Source organism: Zalophus californianus, chromosome 10 (genome assembly GCF_009762305.2).
Source record: "Zalophus californianus isolate mZalCal1 chromosome 10, mZalCal1.pri.v2, whole genome shotgun sequence".
Taxonomy (NCBI): domain Eukaryota; kingdom Metazoa; phylum Chordata; class Mammalia; order Carnivora; family Otariidae; genus Zalophus; species Zalophus californianus.
In genome coordinates this window covers 48,085,904-48,112,629 of record NC_045604.1, presented here as the reverse complement: position 1 = coordinate 48,112,629, position 26,726 = coordinate 48,085,904, and the positions used below count along the sequence as shown (strand labels likewise).

Here is a 26,726-nt window from a genome sequence, read left to right as displayed (position 1 = left end):
TAGACAGAAAGAGACAGGCAGGCAAGTCAAAGCTGAAATCCTTTAAGAAAAGTTGAGTCACCATGGTCACAAAAATACTAACTCCAAGGTACCAGAGACAGGATCTCAGTAGGGCATCAAAGCCAAGGACTTAGAATAGGGTAAAGTTGGGAATTAAAAATGTAAAGTAGCTGATGGAGTGCCTGGCTGGCTCAGTCAGTAGAACATGTGATTCTTGATCTTGGGGTAGTGAGTTCAAGTCCCACTTTGGGCATGGAGCTTACTTTAAGTAAATATATACATACATACGTAAATAGAAAGTATACATGAGTGTGGAATATTCTTTAAAAAAAAAGAATACAAAGTAGGTGAGAATAAGCAATGAGCTTTTAGACTGATTGCTGCAAACATTCATGATGTGTCTATGGAATGGTGAAACATTCACTAGGTTCAGAATAATCTAGTGGTCAGCATTTTGTTGCGGTAGGAGATCTTTTGAAGGTCTAGGGCCTACCTTCGATGCGGAAGGTTGTCCTGAGTTTGGTATCTTAAAGAGTTTTCCCTGCTTCACAAGATTGTTGTGAAGATCCAATAGAGGTCCCCAGGAAATGGTAACGCCATGCATGCCTTGGAAATACTTGAGATCAGCCTGTGACTTCTTCTCTCTGTTTGCATGTTACTGTAGCTTTCTGCTTCTGGTCTCATTGAGTGCTTCCTGATCTGCTTGTGTGTGTCCCTGCTTTTCACGCTACTGCCCCTGAGGCCTGTTGCAGCAGAAGGAAGTTTTCTATTGTGTATTTTTTTTTTTAAGATTTTATTTATTTATTTGCCAGAGAGAGAGAAAGAACTAGCACAAGCAGGGGGAGCAGGAGGCAGAGGGAGAAGCAGGCTCCCCGCTGAGCAGGGAGCCCAATGTGGGGCTCGATCCCAGGACCCTGGAATCAGACCTGAGCCGAAGGCAGACACTTAATCGACTGAGCCACCCAGGCACCCCAGAAGGAAGTTTCATATGCAACAGGGTTTCATAATAACACTTTTTCATAGGAGGAGGAATAACTGCCAGAGTGGATATGAGCTGAACAAGATTCTCAAATTACAAAGAAATAGGGATGCTGTTGTAATCTTTTTGGTTGATGCTATAAATATCTTTGGAAGCAGCAGGCACCTGACATTTTTTCAGTTGTTGTTATTTTTATTTTTTACAATATTTTACTATGGGAATTTCCAAATATCTGTAAAAATGGAAATTATTTTATTTTAAAAAATTTATTTAAGATTTTTTAATTTATTATTTATTTATTTATTTGACAGAGAGAGACACAGCAGAGGGGGAACACAAGCAGGGGGCATGGGAGAGGGAGAAGCAGGCTTCCTGTGGAGCAGGGAGCCCAATGTGGGGCTCGGTCCCAGGACCCTGGGATCATGACCTGAGCCGAAGGCAGACGCTTAATGACTGAGCCACCCAGGTTCCCCGATTTATTTATTTATTTTTATTGACAGAGAGCGTGAGCAGGGGGAGGGGCAGAGGGAGAGGGAGAGAATCCTCAAGCAGATTTTGTGTTGAGCACGGATCCCAACACGGGCTCATCCGAGCTGAAATCAAGAGTTGGTCACTTAATTGACTGAGCCACCCGGATGCCCCAAAATGGAAATAATTTTAATGTGAACGCACACATACCTACTATCTAGATTCTGCCATTAACATTTTACTTTATTTGCTTTATCACTTGTCTCTCCATCTAGCCATCCCTCTATCTATCCAGCAATTTCATATACTTCAAAGTAAATTGCTGACCTCAGTGCATTTCCCTCTAAATACTTTGTCATGTTTTTCATTAACTAGACAGAGTTCATTATTTATTTGCCTTTTTTTCCATTTTGAGTAAAATTTACATGTATCGAGAAACACAAATCTTGTTTGCCTTTATTGACTTTTGACAAATACGAACTCTTAACAAGATATAGAGGATTACCATCATTCCACAAAGTTCCCTAATGCTCTTTCCCAGTAAATGCCCATCCCCACTTTTCCAGGAGTTTTGACTTCTTTCCCTCTTAGATTAGTTTCACCTATTTAGGAATTTCATATAAATGGGATCATGTAGCATATATCAGTAGACCCTTGAACAACATGGGTTTGAACTGCACAGGTTCACTTATAGCAGATTCTTTACAGTTCAGTACTGTAAGTGTATTTTCTCTTCCTTTTGATTTTCTTAATAATATCTTTTCTCTAGCTTACCATTTTGTAAGAATACAGTATATAATACACTAGTTTGCTCCTAGTTTTTTACCTATTCACTTTTTTAAAAATGTGCTCATCTGACTTTCTTTTATTTATTTTTAAAGATTTATTTGTTTATTTTAGAGAGAGAGAGGACATATGTGAGTGGGGGGAGGGGCAGAGGGAGAGGTACAAGCTGACTTCCCCTTGAGCAGGGAGCTGGACTCAGGGCTTGATCCCAGGGCCCTGAGATCATGACCTGAACTGAAATCAAGAGTCAGAGCTCAACTGACCGAGCCACCCAGACGCCCCTGACTTTCTTTTAAAAGATAAAAGGTTCTTTTTAAGAATAGTTTTAAATTTACAGAATTGAACAGATAATAGAGAGTTTCCATTTATCCCCCCTTCTCCGTATATAGTTTCTTTCATTATTAACATCTGGTATTAATGTGGTATAATTGTTATAATTAATGAAACAATATTGATATACTGAAGTCCATAGGTTACATTATGGTTTATTTTTTGTGTTGTATTGTTCTATGGGTTTTGACAAATGCATATCTTTCAGTCATAAAAAGGAATGAAGTACTAATACCTGATATAACATGGATGAACTTTGGGGCGCCTGGGTGGCTCAGTTGGTTAAGTGACTGCCTTTGGCTCAGGTCATGATCCTGGAGTCCCGGGATCGAGTCCCACGTCAGGCTCCCTGCTCAGCAGGGAGTCTGCTTTTCTCTCTGACTCTCCCCCCTCTCATGCTCTCTCTTTCTCATTCTCTCTCTCAAATAAATAAATAAATAAAATCTTTAAGAAAAATAACATGGATGAACTTTGAAAACATGCTAAGTGAAAGAAGCTAGTCACAAAAGGTCACAATATTGTAATATGAAATTTCCAGAAGAGGCACAGCCAGACAGAAAGTAGATTAGTAGTTGCCAGGGCCTGGGAGACAGAGAAATGAAGAGTGATTGCTAATAGGAACCATCAAGGATTTTTTTTTTGGGGGGGGGTAATGAGAAAATACTCTGGAGTGAGATAGTGCTAATAGTTGTACAACTTTCTTGAATATACTAAACAGTATTATATACTTTAAAGGGTGAATGTTATGACATGTAAATTATATCTCAATAAAAAATTATAAAGTGTTCACAGTCATTTCATCATTGTGATTCCTCATTTGCACATAGTCCTTTGTGTATCAAATTTCACATACTAAAAAAAACCAGCTACTTTATATAAATATAATCTGCTTTTCTATAACTTTACCCACTACTCCTCATTTTGTACTATGAAAATACTCAGAATAACTTGGTTCTTTCTTTTACCTTATAGCTATTTAAATATTTGAAAATAGCCATTTTTGTGTTCCCTCTTATGCATTCCCTTATCCAGGCTAAATATCCCCAGTTCTTTTAAGTTTTCTTGGTGAAATATACTATATGTGGAAAGCACACTAATTAGTCAATGTTGATTTCGTGCAGTATCACCACCATTACAATGTTATACAGAACATTCATGGTCCTGAACCCCCCCACGCATCACCTGTTCATCCGTCCTCCATTCCCATTCCCTCAAGCCCTCAGCAACCTCTGATCATTCTACTGTCTATACTTCTTTCTTTTCCAGAATGTGATACAGTTGGGATCATACAGCATGTAGTCTTTTCAGACTAGTTGCTTTACTCACACCTCATTTTTAACTGCTGAAATGTTTTCTGACCATTATCCTGTAGAATTCCCTAAGTTGTGAGCATCATATCATTGCTTTTGAGCAATTTGATTATGGTACCCCTTGGTGTAATTTTCTTCATGTTTCTTGTGCTTGGTGTTCATCAAGGTTTTTGGATTTGTGAGTTTATATTTTTCATCAAATATGGGAATTGATGGGATCACTGATGCTTTGAACCTTTTTCTTATTTTTAAAATCTTTTTCTGTTCATTTTGGATAGTTTCTATTGCTCTATCTTCAAGTTCACTAATCTCTTCTTCTGCAGTATCTAATCTGCTTTTAATCCTATCCAGTGATGTTCAACTCAGATATTGTAGTTTTCATCTCTAAAAGCTCAATTTGGGTCTTTTCAAAAATATCTTCCATGTTTCTACTTAACAATGCAAACATATAGAATATAGTTATAATTTTTTCCCCCAAAGCTGATACATCCATTTTATATTGGAAGCAAGTGCTTTCAGTATTTTTATTTGCTGCATTTTAAAAACATCTAGGGCTATTTGTGTGGTCTTCCCAAACCCTCAATCCTGCCATGGCCAGTTTAACATCCAAGGTCCTTTCAGGATTCCAGGCCAGGAAGATGTGGGAGGGATACTTGAATCCTCAAGGGCATGACAATGGTGTCCCTTGCCTAAAGTTTCTCCAAGCAGAGCCAACTGCTCCTCCAAACAGGGCTGGTGAGGCTGTCTTAACACCCCTAGGAAGTGGTAATCCTGAAGGCAATACTTGGAGGAGAGCCTCGCTGATGGCGAAGGTTTTGGGCTAGTCTTCCCCAGATTCCTAGCCAGGACAATCATCACTGGCTACCAGAAGAGTCAGGCTGCAAAAGTGTTTTTCTAGCTCAATCAGGGCCTGGAAATGATGGGAAATGGCATTCTTCTCAGCTATGGGCATCTTTACATATGCCTGCTCATATCCATCAGTCTGAAAGCAGAGGTCCCAGCCAAAGTTCTAGAAGCCTTGGGGCACCCCGATCTGGACCCTGAACAGGGGCACTAGCTTGCTAGGGTCCCTGTGCTGAGCACAAATGTGCAGAGCACACAGGCAAGTCTGTCCTAAACCCAGCCAGGAGCTGGTAGAGACCTTCAGGCTTTAACTTCTCCAAAAACTACTTTATGTAGGGGCCAGGGAGGCTCCCAAGGGCATTGAAGCACAGATAGGTGTCCTCCAGCAGTACAGGCCCCTGTACCTGGCAAGCTGTTTCCTGACACTTCTGTATGGAAATCTCATCAGGCTCTCCCTGGATCTCTGGCAGATCAATTTTCTATGCCACCAAAGTTCATGGAAACTTATTTCCTAGAATCTGAATGACCTCCTCCAGGTTTTAATGTCCGTGTCTATTAATTCTAACATTTATGCCAGTTCTGGGTCAGTGTTTTTCTCCTCGTATGTGTTTCCTGACTTCTTTGCATGCCTGATAAATTTGACTGGATGGCAGACATTGAGAATTTTAGCTTACTGGATGCTATGTATTTTTCTATTTCTAAAAATATTCTTGAACTTTGATCTGGAACATGATTAAGCTACTTGAAAATAATGTGATCCTTTTGGGCCTTTAGGCGGGACCAGAACAGTGCTTAATTTAGGGCTAATTATTTCTGAATACTTAGACAAGAGTTTTCTTTGTACTATATCCAATGACTCATGAATTGTAAGTTTTTCCATTCTGACTAGTTGGAAGCAGCACTATTTTGAGCCACATGTGAGTGCTGGGTGCTCTTAGCTATTGATCCTTTCAGCTGGCTCCTTCCCTGGCTTCAGATAGTTTCTTCACATTGATGCCCTGATCATTACTTACCTGAATACACGAGAAGGACCCTCTGCAGACCTGCAGGGGATCTTTCTGCACAGCTCTTTTCTCTCTGGTACCCTGTCTTCTTTCCTCTCCCTAGACTCTTAGCTCTGTCTCCTTAACTCAGGGAATCCACTGGGCTTCTCCCGGGTTTCTTTGTCCTTGTGCTTTGGCCTTTCAAGTCCAAAACTTGGAGCAATCATAGGGCTTACTTTATATACTTCTGGTCTCTCAGTGATTACTTTCTTTCATTGCCTTATATCCAGTGTCTTGAAAATTTTTGTGTCACACGTGTCTTGAAAATTGTTCCATGTACTTTGTCTTTTTGTTGTTGTTATTGTTGTTATTTAATGCAGGAGAGTACATTTAGTTCCTCTGGATTTCTTTTTATTTTTCCTGTACCTGTATCTATACCACAATGCTATATATAGATTAATGTCCTTGATAAGTTTTGGAAAATTATCAATGGTGATAAATGTCTATTTTCCATTTTCTCTTTCTGGAACTCTGATTAGATTTATATTAGACATTGTCATCCTATGCTTTTTGTCTCTTAATCTCTTTTTCCTCATTTCCATCTCCTTGTCTCTGTGCTGCATTCTGGGTAGTTTTTTTGAAGACAATAATCTCTTTAGCTGGGGCGCCTGGGTGGCTCAATTGGTTAAGCGACTGCCTTCAGCTCAGGTCATGATCCCAGGGTCCTGGGATCGAGCCCTGCATGGGGCTCCCTGCTCAGCTGGAAGCCTGCTTCTCCCTCTCCCACTCCCCCTGCTTGTGTTCCCTCTCATGCTGTCTCTCTCTCTCTCTCTCTGTCAATTAAATAAATAAATAAATAAAAATCTTAAAAAAAAATAATCTCTTTAGCTGCATCTATTCTAAAACCCATCTTTTGAGTTTTATAATTCAGTAATTATAGTTCCCACCTAAGAGTTTTCTGTTGGTTTGTTTCCATATCTGTCTTATCATAGTTAATATGCTTTTTATTGCTTATTCATTTATAGATTCAGTCTTTCATTTCTCATACATTTTGTGCATAGTTTTGTATTTTAAATCTCATACTTCTAATATATGAAGACTATTAGTGTCTAAAATTACTGTTTGTTGTTTCTTCTGAGTCATTTGTGATGATTATTTATTTATTGGCAAATTTTTCAAATTTATATAAAATGAGATAATGATTACAGATATATCATAAAATTAACAAATCAAGGAGATTTTTCTAAACAAATCACATTAGATTTAATAGTTTCTTTACTGATTCTTTGTACTGAGAAAGGGTATTTTCATTTTCCTCCTCTTTCTTAAGACTAACAACAGACTTTTTGTATTCTTCAACTTCTTTTGTAGCAAGGCGCTCTTCTTTATTTACTTGCAGATTTTTCTCAGCAGCTTTCATTTGGAGAAGTGTTTCCAGGATACTTTTTTCAGAGGAGCTATTGTTCCATACATACTCTTCCATGTCTGCTTCAGTCTTATCTTTCTCCCATTCTTTGGTTTTCCAAGACTCATGGTATAAAACTGTTAGCAGATACATTGCATAATCATAATTCTGTTTCTTTAAAGGGCACCCTTAAGGTTACTACTTGTGCTTTGGGGTTTCGAATAGATGGTCCAGCTGAAACATAATCAGTTGTGTCAATTTCAATGGGAAAAAGCTTCTCGCATTTCTCATCACTGTCCAGTGCAGCTGGCCACTCAGTGCAGAAATCTTTAAGAGCTTCACAGTGCTTTTTAATTGCTACAAGAGTTAAATGCAGAAAATTGGGTATCTTTAAAAGTTCTAGATTTCCCTCCTTTGCCATGGGCACCCCCCTTTTTACTGCATAACCCATTCGAATGGGAAGAGGTACAGGAGAGGGTTTAAATGGTGCTGCAACAGGATAAACACTAGGCCAATCTTGGTCAATGGTCATTTTCTCAGTGCCTTTCTTCTCAGTGGTCTTTCATATCTGGATGTTCTGTCTGCTGTACGCGGGCTTGGTATTGCAGAGCGGGTGGCCAGAGACACGGAGGTACAGAAGGCACGCAGGGTCCTGGCCCCCGCTTGCAGGGCCAGCCACGTGGGGGAGCGTGGCGGCCGCCGTGGCTGCGAAGACGGCAAGCCGGATGGGACATGCGCAGTTTGGAGTCCGGGGCGGGTCTGTGTGATGATTTATTTAGATGAGTATTTTGCAGTATTTGCTTTTATAGGTAACATTTGGCTAATCTTAATCATGAAATCCTCAGGTTGTAAATCATGGATGCTTCCTGAAGAGAGGATTTACATTTTCTTCATTCTGGAATCCTGGCTTTATGCAGTAGTCCAGTACTCAGATCTCCTACTTTGAAGCTGGTCCAAGGCTTAGTCTTGGACCCAGTGTTGGTATTTTTTTTTTTTTTTTAAGATTTTATTTATTGGGCGCCTGGGTGGCTCAGTCAGTTAAGCATCTGCCTTTGGCTCAGGTCATGATTCTAGGGTCCTGGGATCAAGCCCCACATTGGGCTCCTTGCTTGGTGGGGAGCCTGCTTCTCCGTCTCCCGCTGCCCCTGCTGTGCTCTCTCTCTGTCAAATATTTATTTGTACTTTTGTACAAATATTTGTACTCCGTACAAATTTTTTTTTAAAGATTTTATTCATTCATTTGACAGAGAGAGAGATAGTGAGAGCAGAAACACAAGCAGGGGGGGCCAGGACCCCAGGACCCCAGGACCCCAGGATCATGACCTGAGCCGAAGGCAGACGCTTAAGGACTGAGCCACCCAGGCGCCCCCTCTCTGTACAAATATTTATTTGACAGAGACAGCACAAGTGGGGGTGGGAGGGGCAGAGAGAGAGGGAGAGGGAGAAACAGACTCCCTGCTGAGCAGGGAGCCGGATGCGGGGCTTGATCCCAGGACCCTGGGATCATGACCTGAGCTGAAGGCAGCTTAACCGACTGAGCTACCCAGGTGCCCCTCAGTGTTGGTCTTTTTAAAAAATTTATTTATTTTTAATTGAAGTATAGTTGACAATATTATATTAGTGTCAGATGTACAACAACAGTGATTTGACACTATGTACATTATGAGATATTCTCCATGATAAGTCACCATAAAGTTAATACAATATTTTTGACTATATTCCCTGCGCTGTACTTTACATCCTCATGACTTATTTATTGTATAACTGGGAGTTTATACCTCTTAGTCCCCTTCAACTGTTTTGCCTAGCCCTTTACACCTTCCCCTCTGGCAACCATCAATTTGTTCTCTGTATTTATGAGTCTGTTTCTGTTTTCTTTGTTTTGTTTTTTAGATTCTACACATAAGTGAAGTCAAATGGTATTTGTCTTTCTCTGATTTATGTCACTTAGCATCATACCCTTTAGGTCTAGTCATATCACAAATAGCAAGATTTCCTTTTTTTATTGACTGAATAATATTCTGTTGTATCCATTCATTTATTGATGGATACTTAGGTTGCTTCTATATTTTGGTTATTATAAATAGTGCTGCAATAAGCATAGGAGCGCATATATCTTTTCAAATTAGTGTTTGCATGTTCTTCAGGTAAATACTCAGAAGTGGAATTACTAGATCATCTGGTATTTTTATTTTTAATTTTTTGAGGAACCTCCATATTATTTTCATAGTGCTGCACCAATTTACATTCTCACCAACAGTGCACGAGGGTTCCTTTTTCTCCACATCCACATCAACACTTGTTATTTTGGGTCTTTTTGATTTTAGCCATTCTGACAGGTATGAAGTGATATCTCATTGTGGTTTTGATGTGCATTTCCCTGATGATTTAGTGATGTTGAACATCTTTTCATGTGTTTGTTGATCATCTGTATGTGTTTTTTGGAAAAGGTTTTATTCATGTCTTCTGCCCATTTTTATTTATTTTACTTATTTATTTTTTACTTTTTAAATTTTTTTTTAAAGATTTCTTTATTTATTTGAGAGAGCAAGAATGAGAGAGAGAGAGTACATGAGAGGAGGGGAGGGTCAGAGGGAGAAGCAGGCTCCTCACTGAGCAGGGAGCCCGATGCGGGACTCGATCCCGGGACTCTGGGATCATGACCTGAGCCGGAGGCAGTCGCTTAACCAACTGAGCCACCATTTATTTATTTTTAAAGATTTATTTATTTGAGAGAGAGAGCACATGCTAGCACATGAGCAGGGAGGGGAGGGAGAAGCTGGCTCCCTGAGAGCAGGGAGCCTGATGCAGGGCTGGATTCCAGGACCCTGGGATTATGACCTGAACTGAAGGCAGATGCTTTACTGACTGAGCCACCCAGGCACCCCTTCTGCCCATTTTGAAATCAGATTATTTTATTGGTGTTAAGTTGTATGATTTCTCTATATATTTTGGATAATAGCTCCTTATTGGGTATGTCATTTGCAAGTATCTCCAATTGAGTAGATTGTCTTTTGTTTCATTGATGGTTTCTGTCACTGTGCAAAAGCTTTTTATTTTGGTATAGTCCCACTTGTTTATTTTTGCTTTTGTTGCCTTTTCTGAAGAGATAGATCCAAACAAATATTGCTAAGACTGATGTCAGAGAGATTATGGCCTATTTTTGTTTTTTAGGAGTTTTGTGGTTTTAGGGCTCATATTTAAGTCTTTAATCCATTTTGACTTTATTTTTGTATGTGGTATAAGAAAGTGGTCTACTTTCATTCCTTTGCTTATGTTTGTCCAGTTTTCTCAATACTATTTATCAAAGAGACTGTCTTTTCCCCATTGTATAATTTTGCTTCCTTTGTCATAGATTAATTGACTATATAAATGTGGGTTTATTTCTGGGCTCTCTGTTTTATTCCATTGATCTATGTGTCTATTTTTGTGCTAGTACCACACTGTTCTGATCACCAATGAATTGTAGTATAGTTTGAAATCTGGGAATGTGATACCTTCAGCTTTGTTCTCCTTTCTCAAGATTGCTTTGGCTATTCAGGGTCCTCCAAGGTTCCATATGAATTTAGGATTATTCTAGTTCTGTAAAAAACATTGTTAGCATTTTTAAAAAGATTTTATTTATTTATTTGACAGACACAGCGAGAAAGGTAACACAAACAGGGAGAGTGGGAGAGGGAGAAGCAGGCTCCGCTGAGCAGGGAGCCCAACGTGGGGCTCAATCCCAGGACCCTGGGATCATGACCTGAGCTGAAGGCAGATGCCTAACGACTTAGCCACCCAGGAACCCCTGTTGTTAGTATTTTGATAGAGATTTCATTGAACCTGTAGCTTGCTTTGGGCAGTATGGACATTTTTTTTTTTTAAAGGTTTTATTTATTTATTTGACAGAGAAAGACACAGTGAGAGAGGGAACACAAGCAGGAGGAGTGGGAGAGGGAGAAGCAGACCTCCTGCCAAGGAGGGAGCCCAATGTGGGGCTCGATCCCAGGACCTGGGATCATTACCTGAGCCGAAGGCAGACACCCAAAGACTGAGCCACCCAGGAGCCCCAGTATGGACATTTTAATGATATTAATTCTTCCAATCCATGAGCAGGGTATATCTTTCAATTTGTTTATGTTACCTTTAATTTCTTTCATCAGTATCTTGTAGTTTTCAGAGTATACATCTTCCACCTCCTTGGTAAAATTTATTCCTAGGTATTTTATTATTTTTGGTGCAATTGTAAATGGGATCGTTTTCTTAATTTCTCTTTCTGCTAGTTTATTAGTATATAAAAACAACATATTTCTGTATATTAATTTTATATCCTGCAAATTTACTGAATTCATTTATTCTGAGTTTTTTGGTGGAGTCTTTAGGGTTTTCTATATATAGTATTATGTCATCTGCAAATAGTTTTATTTCTTCCTTACTAATTTGGTTGCCTTTTATTTTTGTTTCTTGTCTGATTGCTGTGGCTAGGACTTCTAGTACTGTGTTGAATAAAAGTGGCAAGAGTAAACACACTTGTCTTGTTACTGATCTTAAAGAAAAGCTTTCACCTTTTCACCACTGAGTATATTAGCTGTGGGTTTGTCACAGATAGCCATTGTTATATTGAGTTTTGTTCCCTCTATATCACTTTGTTGAGAGTTTTTATCATAAATGGATGTTGAATTTGCCAAATGATTTTTCTGCATTTAATGAGATGACCATATGATTTTTATTCTCCATTTTGTTAATGTGGTATATCACACTGATTTGTGGATATTGACCCATCCTTGCATCCCTGGAATAAATTGCACTTGATTGTGGTGAATGATCCTTTAAATGTATTATTGAATTCAGTTTGCTAATATTTTGTTGAGGATTTTTGCATCTGTGTTCATTAGGGATATTGGCTTCTAATTTTCTTTTCTTTTATCTTCTTTTCTTTTCCTCCCTTCCCTTCCCTTCTTTTGTGGTGTCTTTGGTTTTGCTATCAGGGTAGTGCTGTCCTTATAGAATGAATTTGAAACAATTCTTCCTTTTCTGTTTTTTGGAATAGTTTGAGAATAGATATTAAGTCTTCTTTAAATGTTTGGTAGAATTTACATTTGTAGCAGTCAGGTCCTGACTTCTGTTGGTTTTGAGAGTTTTTTGTTTATTGATTCAATTTAATTACTAGTAATTCATCTGTTTAGATTTTCTATTTCTTCCTGATTCATTCTGGGAAGATTGTATGTTTCTAGGAATTTATCCATTTCTTCTAGGTTGTTGAATTTGTTGGTAAATAAATTGCTGTATCCCCTTTATCATTATGTAATGCTATTTTTGTCTCTTGTTATGTTTGTTGTTCTAAAGTCTATTTTGTGTGATATAATTATTGCTACCCCAGGTTTTTTATTTCCATTTGCATGGAATATGGTTTTCTATCCCTTCACTCATTTTGCATATGTCTTTATATTTGAAGTGAGTCTCTTGTAGGCAGCATATAGGAGTCTTACTTATTTTTATCCATTTAATCACCTATGTCTTTTGACCTTTAGTCCATTTACATTTAAATTAATTATTGATAAGTTTATACTTATTGCAATTTTGTTGATTGTTTCTGGTTCTTTTTTTTTTTATATTTTATTTATTTATTTGTCAGAATGAGAGCGTGAGAGAGGCAGGCAGAGGAAGAAGCAGATTCCCTGCTGAGCAAGGAGCCTGATATGGGACTCAATCCCAGGACCCTGGGATCATGACCCGAGCCAAAGGCAGACGCTTAACCAACTGAGCCACCCAGGCATCCCGGTTCTTTGTTTTCTTAAGATTTTATTTTTATTTCCATACTTAACATGAGGCTTGAACTTACAACCCCAAGATCAAGAGTTGCATTCTTACTGACTGAGCCAGCCGGGCACCCCTCTTGGTTCTTTTTATGTTCTTCTCTTTCCCTTTCTTTGGCAATTTGATGATTTTTTTTAGTATCATGCTTGGATTCCTTTCTCTTTATGATTTCTTGTGTATTTGTTATAGGTTTTGGTTTGTGGTTATCATGAGGTTTATCTGTAATACCCTATGTATTTAACAGTCTATTTATTTATTTATTTATTTATGAGAGAGTGTGCATGTGCATCTGTGCAGGGGAGGGGCAGAGGGAGAGGGAGAGAGAGAATCTTAAGCAGGCTTCATGCCCAGCACAGAGCCTGACATGGGGCTCGATCTCATGACCCTGAGATCATGACCTGTGGTTACCATGAGTTTACATATAACACCCTTTGTATTTAACCGTCTGATTTATTTATTTATTTATTTGAGAGAGAGCACGTGCCATGCACGAGAGCAGGGGCAGGGCAGGAGGCACTCTGGAGGAGTGTCTGTCCTAGCTGAGGCTACCTGCTGCGTATTACAGGACACTAGAGGCTTTGGAAGACACAGTTGCCAGGGTGGGCAGGTTGGGCAGGATGGGTCTGCAAGGGGATGCTGGGATGGGTCCATAGGTGCAGACAAGGTAAATGGAGAGTGTCAGAACTGGTATCCACCAGTGTTAGGCCATCTAGGCTGAAGGAAGGCAAAAAAAAAAAAAAAAAAAATAGTGCTTACCAGCACTTTTTTTCCTGGAGAAATTTCCTATAGATCCCTGTCCCTCCATCACACACCCTAAAATTTGTCAGTAAATCTCCTTCACTCGAGCCCAGGTGCTTTTCAAACTGCTGCCTTTGTGTTGGGTCTCAGAGTGAGGGATACTGTGTGGCAGCCCTTTAAGAACAGAATCTCAGTTCCTATAACCCTCTGGCTCTCCTGGAGTAAGCCCTGCTGATTTTCAAAGCCAGATGTTATTGGGAGCTCATCTTCCCAGTGCAGATCCCCAGGCAAGGGTTGCCCAGTGTGGGGCTTGAACCCCTTGCTCTTCAGTGTGGAACCTCCACACCTGTGATATCCCTCCCGCGGGTGGGTCTCTGCATCAGGGGGTTTAGTTCTTTTTTTTTTTTTTTAAAGATTTATTTATTTATTTGAGAGAGTGAGAATGAGAGAGAGAGAGAGAGCACATGAGAGGGGGGAGGGTCAGAGGGAGAAGCAGACTTCCCGCTGAGCAGGGAGCCTGATGTGGGACTCGATCCCGGGACTTAGTATATTGTATCTTATTTATTGTTTTTGTTTGTCGCCCCTAGAGACTTCTGTTTTTTTCCTGGAAGCCCAATAATGCTTCAGAAAGTATGCTCTGTCATGGATCTAGTTGTTGTAATAAGAAGACCCTTCAGAGTATTTTGTCCTTGTATTTCCAGGAGGGAAGTCTTAAAGAATTGATACTTCCTAGTGTATGAACTACATACCGAACTGATAAACTCTCTGTAATTCTAGGCGTTTAAGCAAGGGCTGGATAATTCTTTCTGTTATGGGTGAGAGATTAAACTAAATGACCAGGGGCACCTGGGTGGCTCAGATGGTTAAGCGTCTGCCTTCGGCTCAGGTCATGATCCCAGGGTCCTGGGATCCAGCCCCATGTCAGGCTCCCTCCTCAGCGGGGAGCCTGCTTCTCCCTCTCCCAATGCCTGCAGCTCCCCCTGCTTGCACTCTCTCTCTAACAAATAAATAAATAAAATCTTAAAAAAAAAACAAGAGTAATCGACCATTCCAACTCAAAGATATTATAATTCAGTGGTCTCAGGCTTAGGATATAACACCAAGATCAATTTTAATACAAATAAAGGCTGCTCAGTATGGTATTCGTAATTTATCATTTGTGATCATTTCCAAATATTTGGTTTTATTCAGACTGAAAGAAATGACTTCTTTGAATTTAGGGTCTTTATTCATTTTTGAACAGTTGGTGTCTTTTTGGGTTTAAACAACTTGAGAAAAGTGGATTTATTCATGAATTCAACTACTTATAAAAAATCCCATTCTATATAAATACGTAAGACATGGTTTCTATCCTCATAGAATTTATAATTTAGAAGAAGAAATAAAAGAAGTCCTCATTTTGTTTTACATCTCAAACATTACATTTCAAATGATTATGACTCTGGTTAAAATCCTCCACAGTTCATTTGTTTGTGTGAGCATGGCAGGAATATACATATTAGTTCCCTTTCTTTTCCTATCTTGTTCTTCCTGCATCTATTTCTTTCCCTAACATTACTTTTTCTTTCATATATTTTCTCGCTCTTTTTTCCTTTTCTTTTTTTGCATGATAACCTTGTTTTCTTTCTCATGCAGAGAGCGGTATGTACAAATGCTTGACCAAATTGCACGGCAGATGATTGATTTCTACAAAGACTTGGTAACTCAGCGAATGATGGACCAGCGCATTTTAGAAGAACTGTACAATTTTAAGAATGTTATTGAAGAACTGACCAGGTAAAATCTGTGATTATCTTAAACACAAAACACAAGTCAAAACCGTGACTCTAAAGAGAATAAAAAACAGGAAAAGTAGAATGGTTAAAAGTGAGGACTCTTTTTCTTTTTGGGGGTTTAGGAAGAGACAGAAAGGACTGGGTTACACACGTTAACACAAAACTAGGGCTCTGTGTGTGTTTGATAGGGAAGCGATTGCTATTCTCCTTCTAGGACTGAGATGTTGATCTTAGTCATGTTTACAGAGTAGTGGCATGATTATGGATGTTAAGGTTTAAATCCCAAAGAGGGTAAGTGTTACATAGCAGTCAAGATTAGTGATCCTCTAATCTGTGCCAAGAAGATTCGTGGCAAGAATGAAGAGGGTAAGGTAGGCATGTCAGAGGGTAGGACATAGCAGCCTGGTGGCCTTGCCTGTTAGCATCTGCCTTCTCTCTATTCGAGAGGATTTCTCACATCATCTTTCTGCCCTTTCTAGCCAACCAGATTCCATTGCCAAGCCTGATGGAATTCCATCCAAATGGACACTAGATTTCTTGATTTGGCTTATAAAGTATAAAAACTAGGAAGAGATTTACACATAACTGAGAAGATTCCTGAGTATAAATCGGATTTTCTGGGTAGAAACTTTTTGGAACTCTTCAACTATGAATATAAAATTTCTTTGCTTTATTTCAGGGAGCTGTGTCTGGTTCGGGCTCATGATATGAAATTAACAAAGGAAGCAGAGAAAGCCCACAAGGATTTGGCACAAGCTCTTTTAGATGCTGAAAAGAATGCTAGGTGAGTTACCAGATGTTAGCCATTATGTCATACATGCTTCACACCTTATTTGAAGAAACAAAATTTTATAGAAACATTTGAAGTTTTTTATTACAACAGTGCCTGTAGGAGTTAATATAGGTACAAGAAACTTTTAATAAACATATTTAGTAACTCCTCCTGCCACTGTTTAATACACATCTCATTAATGTCTTCTTTTTTTTTTTTAAGATTTTATTTATTTATTTGAGAGAGAGAGAATGAGAGATAGAGAGCACGAGAGGGAAGAGGGTCAGAGGGAGAAGCAGACTCCCCGCGGAGCAGGGAGCCCGATGTGGGACTCGATCCCAGGACTCCAGGATCATGACCTGAGCCGAAGGCAGTCGCTTAACCAACTGAGCCACCCAGGCACCCTCATTAATGTCTTCTTGTGTGAATTTTCCAGGGGTGTATCCCTAGAAGTGGAGTTACTGGGTCATAGGCTATGCATGGCCTTGTCTTCCCAGCATGTTGCCAAATGCTCTACAAAGTAGTCGTACCAGTATATACTCTCATCAGTGTATGAGATTTCCCTTTTGTCCATATCTTTTATCAGTCTGATGGGTATGAAAAGGTATCTGGTTTTTGTTTGTGTTTTCCTAATTAGTAGTGTGAGTCTAGTTCTTTTTTAGATTTTAATAAATCTACTACAGTCCTAATGTTTTTATCCTATTTTAAGGGTTAGCAAACTTTTCCTGTAAAGGGTCAGGTGGTGAGATATGGTTTCTGATGCAACTATCAGTCAACTCTGCCTTCGTAATGTGTGCTACTATAGTGTAAAAGCAGGCAAGGGCAATACCAGAACATGGCTGTGTTCCAATAAAACTTTATTTATTGACACTGAAATTTGAAGGTATGAAAATTTTCATGTGTCACAAAATATTGTTATCCTATTGCTTTTTTAACCATTAAAAATATAAAAAGTAAAATATGTAAAAAACTAAAAATCTAAAATTCTTAGCTTGTGTTCTATACAAAACACAAGTGGTGGGTTGTAAACCCACAGGCTGTAATTTGTTGACCTTTATCCTGTTTCATTTTCGGTTAGAGTTCTGATTACTAGGAGCTCTTGGGTATATATCAAATGATATATCTGATTGTATTTTTAATTTTTCTTATTTGATTAAAAATCATATACTATCATAGAAGCATTATATGTGCCTTGTAAGTAGAAAATACAAACAAGCAAAAATGAATTAAAAATATCCGTTTGACCACTCATAGATTACTGCTATACATGCCTTAGTGTATATCCTTTTTTCCTATGTATATATGCACACATGCATTGTTTTAAATTGTACTGTATACACTGTTATACAGCCTGTTTTTTTTTTTTCCAGTCATTAGTCTCTACCTATTTCAGTAAAGTTTCACTTCACAAATTACCCAGGTCATATTCAGATTTTCCCAATTATTCCCAAAATGTATTTTACATTGGGTTGTCCAAACCAGTATCCAATCTAGGGCCGCATATTGTACCTTGTTTTATGATCCTTTTAATTCAGCATAGTCTTCTGCTTTTTTAAAAAAATGTGTTGAAGAGTAACTATTTTTTTAAAATGTCAAGAAAAACACAAATGTATACAAAATCTAAATTCAGAGATACATTCCTACTTTTATTCGAATGAGAAGGGTACCTTGATCATTTTCTGTGCACTGAATATACTGCTGTTTTCTGTAGATGATTCACCCTTCTTGTCTTAGCAGAAAACTATTCTATACTTTGTCTTCTATCCTCATTCCTCTAATAGTATCTCTCCATCCTTTTTCTGAGCTGATGAGCTTGCTTTCTAAAAAGTAGAAGCAAACGCAAGAGAACTCCAGCTCTCACCCCTAAATCTACCCACCCGCCTGCATCTGTGCTCGTCTGATACTCATTCCCGTCTTTTACTGTGGACCAATTGTCTCTTTCTTTCTGAGGCCAATCTTCCCATTTGTATACTATTCCATCACCTCATACCTACTCAAGTTATTTTCAGCAAATATTCCCTCTTTCTCCCATATCATTAATTTTTCCCTCTTTTCCTGATTAGTCCCATTAGTATACAAGTATGTTGTAAGTACTCCCATCTCAAAAACAACAGCCAAAAAACAAAAGACTCCTAAGTCTCCTAGGACCACATGCGTATCCCCTTCTAGCTATGGCCCCATTTCCTCCCCGCCCCTGCTGCTTATAGTAATCTTCAAAAAGTTGTCATATTCAGTGTCTACTCCTGGTCCTCTCTTTGTCACTTGAACCCACTCCAATCAGGCTTTCAGTACCCCCACCCCACCAAAGTGCACTTGTCAAAGTCACCAGTGACTTTCATGTTGCTAAATCTAAAGGTTGCTTCTCAATTCTCCTTTAACTTGACTTACCCGCAGCATTTATCAGAACTCATCACTTGCTCTTGCATGAAGCAATGTCTTTCAGTATATCACACTCTCTTAGTTTCCTCCTCCTTTACTATCTGCTCTTTCTTACTGATATCCCTTGCAGATTCCTTTTCATTTCACCAATTTCTAAATGGTAGAGTGTGCATTCCATGGATCTTTTCTGTATCTATATTCACTGACTAAATCTCTTGTTTCCTGGCTTTCAATGTCATCAACCTGTATACTCTCAGCTCACAAATATGTATCTACGCCCTTCTCCACAAATTTGTACGCCCAGTTTCAATCTTCTTTTTGAATTCCAGACTTACATATTCCACGGCCTCAACACTTCTACTTAGCTGCCTAACATTCCCAAACTGAATTCCTGTTCTTTTCCCCAAAACTACTCCTCCCACACTCATCTTATTTCAGTTAACGGCAACTCCATCCTTCCAGTTTCTGGGGCCAAAACTCTTGGAGTCCTTTTTTTTTTCAATTTTTTATTATGTTAATTCTTAATCCCTTTCTTTCTCTCACATCTCACCTTTCTCCGTGGCAGAGTCAGTCACCTTTCACTACATATGCCGAGTCCTCCCCACTTCTGTCCTGCCATCTGCATCTCTTGGCTGCGGTGTTGCGGTAACCTCGGAATCACCTTTTTACTTCTGCGTGTACACCGCGTAGGCTGTTGTCTACACACCAGCCAAGATTGTTGTCGAAAACCGACCTCTGGGCTCCGGAGCCAAAATACGACATGAAGACCGAGTTTGGGGATAAAGAGGAACAATAGTTTTATTATTTTGCCAAGCAAAGGAGGCCGGAGCAGGCTAATGCCTTCAAAACTGCAGACCTGCCCCGGGTAAAAGGCTGAGAGGTTTTATAGGAAAATGCAGGTTCTGGGCGGTTTCACTAGGAATCCGGTATGTGCTGCCAGCCATGTTCCTCATGTCTTCAAGGTGGTCTCGTGACTGGTGCTTGTGCCGGCCATGAGTCTGGTTACTAGGTATCAACATCTATACCAAGGTCCTGGAACAGAGGATCCCACCGAAGCACAAGTGATTGGGGGAGGGGGCTTCAAGAATGAGGAAGAGAAAAATTTGTTCAACTTAAGAGTCAAACCTTGCTGAAACATTGTATGTCCATCTTAATTTCCATCTGTCTTTACAGTTCTATGTGGTTTCAGTATGATCTATTAAAATTTGATTCCAGTAATGTCATTTCTCTGCTCAAAATTCTGTAGTAGCTCCCCATCTTAGAATAAAGGGCCGTGTTTTTAAAAAAATGGTTTGCAAGACTCATCCTACCAGGATTTCTCTGACTTCTACTTTCTTCAGACTTGCGGCCTTTGTGCTGTTCCTTGAACATACCAGACAGGCTCCCACTTGGGGCCTGGAATCCTCTTCCCCTTCCCCGCCCCCAGAGAGCTGCTAGCCTCCTCCCTCCTTCCTTTGGACCTTTGCTCATCCCCCTCCATTTAAAACACAATAGATTTTGTGCTCTCAATCCCCTTTCCCTGATGATTTTTATCTATTGCACTACCACTACTTAGTATGTTTTACTTTTTTATTTGTTGATTATCTTGTAACTAAACTTTATAAGGGCAAAGTTTTGTTTTGTTTTGTTTTGAATAGTACCTGGCATATTGTAGGCACTAAACAGATATTTGTTGAATGAATTTATTAAAAATAAGTTAGAACTTCTTTTGTGCTAATGTCCATTATAAGAACATCTAAAGCCAGAGAGAAAGGGAAGGAAATGGAGAAGGTCTGAAGTAGGATGGGTTTTGTGTGTGTGTGTGTGTGATTAGAAATTTTTATTAATACTTTTTAAAATAATAACTGATTATTTATTGAAAATTAGGAAAATAGAAACAAGTAAGGAAAAAAAGAGCACCCATAATTCTTTCTCTCAGAGGTAAACACTATTAGTATTTTCATATATTTTTCTTTTATTGACTTCTATGTATTTTTTATATAAATGAGATCAAACCGAATATATAATTTTACCATTTGGGTTATCTCATGTTACAAACATGAAAAATTTTCCCATGTACCAAAATATTAACAACAACAAGATCTTTAATTAGTTGCAGAGCATTTTCATCATAGAGCTATATCATATATTTTATGTGACCAATCCCTTATTATGGAGCATGAGGTTATTTCTGAATTTTTTTCTTTTGCTATTATAAACAAGGATCATTAATTCTCTTTTTAAAATCACTGTCTGGGGTGCCTGGGTGGCTCAGTCAGTTAAGTGTCCAACTCTTGATCTCAGCTTAGGTATTGATCTTGGGGTTGTGAGTTCAGGTCCTGCATTGGGCTCTATGATGGGTGTGGAGCCTACCTGAAAAAAAAAATAAGCGTCTAACTTTCAGGTAGTAATGTGCACAAATTGTAAGGGTATATAACTTGTTGAATTTTCATATGTGTATTCACCTATGTGACACCTCGGATGATTAATTTTTATTAGTTACTCTGGATAAGTGGAAGTCTCCAAAAAGAAGGCTTTCGAGAACTGACACTGGTGGCTCTTGGCTTTCACCAAAATTAGAAGAATTCTATGTCACCGGCCTTTAATTCTTTTAAAAAAAAAAAAATATATATATATATATGTATATATATTTATTTATTTAAATACAATTATTTAATGTATAGTATATTATTAGTTTCAGAGATAGAGTTCAGTGATTCATCAGTTGTTTATAACAGCCAGTGCTCATTACATCACACGACCTCCTTAATGTCCATCACCCAGTTACCCTATCCCCACAAACACTCCCCTCCTGCAACCCTCAGTTTGTTTCCTATGATTTAGAGTCCCTTAAGGTTTGTCTCCCTCTCCGGTTTCATCTTGTTTTATTTTTCCCTTCCTTCCTCTATGCTTCTTTGTTTTGTTTCTCAAATTCCACATATGAGTGAAATCACAGGATAATTGTCTTTCTCTGATTGACTTATTTCGCTTAACATAATACCCTCTAGTTCCATCTATGTTGTTGCATATGGCAAGATTTCATTTTTTAATGGCTGCATAATATTCCATTGTATATATACATATATACCACATCTTTTTTATCCATTCATCTGTCAGTGGACATCTGGGCTCTTTCCACAGTTTGGCTATTGTGGACATTGCTGCTATAAACATTGGAATGCAGGTGCCCCTCCGGATCACTACATTTGTATCTTCGGGGTAAATACCCAGTAGTACAATTGCTGGGTCATAGGGTAGCTCTATTTTCAACTTTTTGAGGAACCTCCATACTGTTTTCCAGAGTGGCTGTACCAGCTTGCATTCCCACCAACGGTGTAGGAGAGTTCCCCTTTCTCAGCATCCTCACCAATGTTTGTGGTTTCCTGAATTGTTCATTTTAGCCATTCTAACTAGTGTGAGGTGGTATCTCATTGTGGTTTTGATTAGTATTTCCCTGATGCCGAGCAATGTTGGGCATTTTTTCATGTGTCTGTTGGCCATTTCGATGTCTTCTTTGGAGAAATTTCTGGTCATGTCTTCTGCCCATTTCTTGACTGGATTATTTGTTCTTTGGGTGTTGAGTTTGGTAAGTTCTTTATGGATTTCGGATACTAGCCCTTTATTTGATAAGACATTTGCAAATATTTTCTCCCATTCTGTCAGTTGGCTTGATTTTGTCAACTGTTTCCTTTGCCGTACAAAAGCTTTTTATCTTGATGAAGTACCAATAGTTCATTTTTGCCTTTGTTTCTCTTGCCTTTGGAGACACATCTAGCAAGAAGTTGCTGTGGCCAAGGTCACAGAGGTTGCTGCCTGTGTTCTCCTCAAGGATTTTGATGGATTCCTGTCTCACATTTAGGTCTTTCATCCATTTTGAGTCTATTTTTGTGTATGGTGTAAGGAAATGGTTCAGTTTCATTCTCCTGTATGTGGCTGTCCAGTTTTCCCAACACCATTTGTTGAAGAGACTGTCTTTTTCCCATTGGATAGTCTTTCCTGCTTTGTCAAAGATGAGTTGACCATAGAGTTGAGGGTCCATTTGTGGGCTCTCTATTCTGTTCCACTGATCTATGTGTCTGTTTTTGTGCCAGTACCATACTGTCTTGATGATTACAACTTTGTAATAGAGCTTGAAGTCCAGAATTGTGATGCAGCCAGCTTTGGTTTTCTTTTTCAACATTCCTTTGGCTATTCGGGGTCTTTTCTGGTTCCATACAAATTTTACGATTATTTGTTCCAGCTCTGTGAAAAAAACTTGATGGTATTTTTAATAGGGATTGCATTGAATGTATAGATTGCTCTGGGAAGCATAGACATTTTAACAATATTTGTTCTTGGGGCACCTGGGTGGCTCAGTTGGTTAAGTGTCTGCCTTCGGCTCAGGTCATGATCCCTGGGTCCTGGGATCGAGCCCCATGTCAGGCTCCCTGGTCAGCAGGGAGTCTGCTTCTCCCTCTGCCTCTCCCCACCCCCGCGTCCCCTGCTTATGCTTGTGTGCATGCTCTCTCTCTCTCTCTCTCAAATAAATAAATAAAATCTTAAAAAAAAAAACCCACAATATTTGTTCTTCCAATCCATGAGCATGGAACGTTTTTCCATTTCTTTGTGTCTTTCTCAATTTCTTTCATGAGTATTCTATAGTTTTCTGAGTACAGATCCTTTGCCTCTTTGGTGAGGTTTATTCCTAGGTATCTTATGGTTTTTGGTGCAATTGTAAATGGGATCCACTCCTTAATTTTTCTTTCTTCTGTCTCATTTTTAGTGTATAGAAGTGCAACTGATTTCTGTGCATTGATTTTATATCCTGCCACTTTGCTGAATTCCTGTAATGGGCCTTTAATTCTTGTAGCAAAGTTAATATTCCTTGGGAGGAGGTGTTTCAAATGGCTTGTGAAATGCTACCCCTTTACAACTTCTTTGTTTGTATTCAATCTCAGAAGCACTTTTAATTCTAATTTAATTCTAAGCTTCAGTTTAAGTTGGAAGGAAAAGGTATGTTCTGATAAACATGAAGAAAAGGTAGTTAAGAAAAAGGTACTTACTTGATTATACTTAATCTTTTAGTTGGTTGGTAGAGAATTTCTTTAAATCATATTAATTATATATAATTTAAAAGTATAGTGGCTCATAATTACTGGGCTTTGTGTCTTTAATAAAGAATCCTATTTTGTATTCAGATTTTTAAAATTAGATATACTGCTGTTATTCTATGGCAATACCATGTTGTGAAAATTCCTAGTGAATAAACAATATGAAGAAAAGCATTTAGAGCAAGGAACAACATATTGAATTTTTTACTTTAAGACTTTTGTAAGATTTATAAATGAAATGTGACTATTTTTTCTTCTATTTCACTGGGTACCAGCAATTATGCCATAATTACTTTATGATGAATTTTAAAAGAACAAACTGCCTATCTTAGAACAAACTTGTTTTTAAATGTCCCGTATCATAACAATTATCTAATAAGTGTGACTTCTCAAAAACAAAGTCTGTATATACTTTTTAATTTTTCTTTTAGGATTGTAGAAGAATACCATGACTTATACACATTGCAAAGAGGAAGGATGGAGAGTGATATTAAACAGTTAATGGCAGAGAGAGATCTCTGGAGCTCAGCCACATATGAATTGGCCCTAAAGGTTGGCTCATCTGGAATCATAACTCAGACTTCTTTTTTGACTGAATAAAATTTTGTTTTACAATTTTCAGTAATCTAGACAAAAATTTTAAAAATGAGGATGTATATTTAATTTATGAATAATGTAGCTATTATGGGCCTTGAAAAAGGAAAGTTACATTTTTTTCTTTTGTTTCTTCTCTATTAAGTACTTCTCTATTGCCCAGTTAAGGGCTCTTTTTCTCACCAGAATCTATAAAGTATGAGCAAGAATTCTTTTTCTATTGTTTGTGAACGTGTTAAAACTTTCAACTTTAATTTATACTAATAATGAACTAGGAAAAATTGTTTGTATTTTTTCACACAGTGTAACCATATTAGGATTATATGACTTTGGTTCTATTACCTTGACATCTAAGATGACAAAAGAGTTAAAATATGGCAATCTGTGGGCCACTAATGTAATACTTTAGGGAAATATCATAGTCCCACAATATTCTATTGTTTTTGAAATGTTTGCTGGTTGGTTGCCTATTCTCTCACCTGGGACTTGGTGTTTATTAAGTATTAACAGCAAATTATGACCCTCAACAGATTCAAACTTCTGTCTCATTTTCCTCTGGAATAGTCAGATCTCATCTAGGATATAATGTTTCATCCTGATGCAGAATTTTAAAATGACATGTCAAGAGGAAACAATCATGACAGTAAATGTATATTTTTAGAGCTAGGCCTGTTCAGTCGGAATAAGAAGACAAGTGAGTTTCTTCATTCTAGAAGTATTTAAACAATAGAGAACTGAGCCCTTGTGGTTTCTGTGGAAAAATACCTTGAATTGGTGGAGGCTTTGTGTTAGCTCATCTCTAAAGGCCCTTCCAACAGGAAATGAATGACAGCTAGAATGTCACCTCCCTAACAAAGAGACTGTCTCTTTTGTTCATGGCAATATGCACAGTGTCTAGAACAGTCGTTCACTGAATGACTGTATAATTGATTTAATATACCAGTGGTTCTCAAAGTATGGTCCAAGGACCCCCTGGGGATACATGAGACCCTTTCATGAGGTGAAAACTAGTTTCACCTTTCCATATTAAGATGTTATTTGCCTTTTTTCACTCTCATTTGCACATGAGTGCATAAAAATACCATTTATGTTAATGTATAATGGATTTATTGTTATGTTTAAGTGAATTAACAAATACATATTTTAAATAATTTCAGTTTTAAGTTTCAATACAGTGACTATTGAATAGATTTAATGCATATAAATGAAAGTTCTTTGGAGTCTTCACTAATTTTTAAGAGTATAAAGGGATTTTGAGATCAGGTTGCTTGAGAACCTCTACTATATACTTCAGTTAGATTCCAATTTAGGAGGTTTAGAAAATATGAGTTTATGATTCAAATTAGCTCATGATTTAAACAAGAAATTGTGATTGAATTAATGATTCAATGAAAAATTAATATTTGAAATTGGTTAGGGTTTAATAAATCACAGGGGTTTATTAATGTCTTAGATTCCTCATTTTAGTACTTTCTTCAACTAGGTAATTGAAAAAAATGGAGTCATATTGGCTAAAAGACTTTACCTCAATGAAAAAGGTTGGAATAAATATGCTAAGCATTTCATCATACTGCTGTCAACCAAGGTAAAGCTCAATTTACTTATGTTATGAGAAAAGAGACTCTAGCCTTTGAGGGTTTAAGAAGGCTTTGCTAAGTTTATAAATTTTAAATATAGTTTTGTATTTGTGCTTTATTGTGAGTGGAATGAAAAATCTAAGGAAATGTGAATAAATGCTCTTCTTTATATTTGTCTTCTAGCCTAATTAAAGCAATTAAGCAATTTAAGTTAATAATACTGCAAATGTTATTTATAGACTTATTCTATTTGTTAGTATTTAAATTAAAAAAATGTAAGTAGCTATGTTCATTGAAATAGTGGTATTCTTGTTGCATTTTATGCAATTTTATGCAAAAATTCAATGAGCACACTTGGTTGAAAAGGAGAGAAGTGGCATTTAGTGTGTTTCTAGAGTCGTACCATTTACACTAGTCATTTCTTACTTTTTTTTTCAAGATTTTATTTATTTATTTGTCAGAGAGTGCGAGCACAAGCCGGGGAGCAGCAGGCAGAGCAGGAGAGGGAGAAGCAGGCTCCCTGCTGAGCAAGGAGCCCGATGTGGGACTCGATCCCAGGACCCTGGGATCGTGACCTGAGCCAAAGGCAGACGCTTAATGGCTGAGCCACCCAGGCATCCCTCATTTCATTCGTATAGCAATTCTGTGAGAAATATATTAGGGTCTTTATTTTGTAGATAAGAAAAATTAATCCCAATAAATTAAATAACATCCTGTAAGGTTACATAGCCAATAATTGGCTAGGATTCACATTTGGTTTTGTTTGGCTTTGAAATTCCTGTTCTTTCCAATGTACCACACTACCTCCCATGAAAGTCCTGTGGGGAAATTGGGCTCATGTTGCAAAGGAAAAATATCTTGTCTCCAATATTTTATGTACCATGGAAAATTCACCAGCAAAGGAACTGTGTGGTGTTAC

The 26,726-nt window shown here is 38.1% G+C and overlaps 1 protein-coding gene and 2 pseudogenes across 6 annotated transcripts in view; 1 reads left to right on the top strand and 2 right to left on the bottom strand.

The window, feature by feature from the left end:
• Positions 1–26,726, top strand: part of AXDND1 (axonemal dynein light chain domain containing 1) — a 103,370-nt gene that overhangs the window by 21,540 nt on the left and 55,104 nt on the right. For all 6 annotated transcript variants that reach the window (XM_027610215.2, XM_027610214.2, XM_027610213.2 and 3 more), the window contains 4 exons: positions 15,277–15,417; positions 16,096–16,200; positions 24,068–24,188; positions 25,714–25,815. In XM_027610215.2, the coding sequence (XP_027466016.1) occupies positions 15,277–15,417; positions 16,096–16,200; positions 24,068–24,188; positions 25,714–25,815 (469 nt within the window). The remainder of the gene's footprint in view (positions 1–15,276; positions 15,418–16,095; positions 16,201–24,067; positions 24,189–25,713; positions 25,816–26,726) is intronic.
• Positions 4,694–6,842, bottom strand: LOC113932002 (annotated as a pseudogene).
• On the bottom strand, positions 6,952–11,699 carry LOC113932003 (annotated as a pseudogene).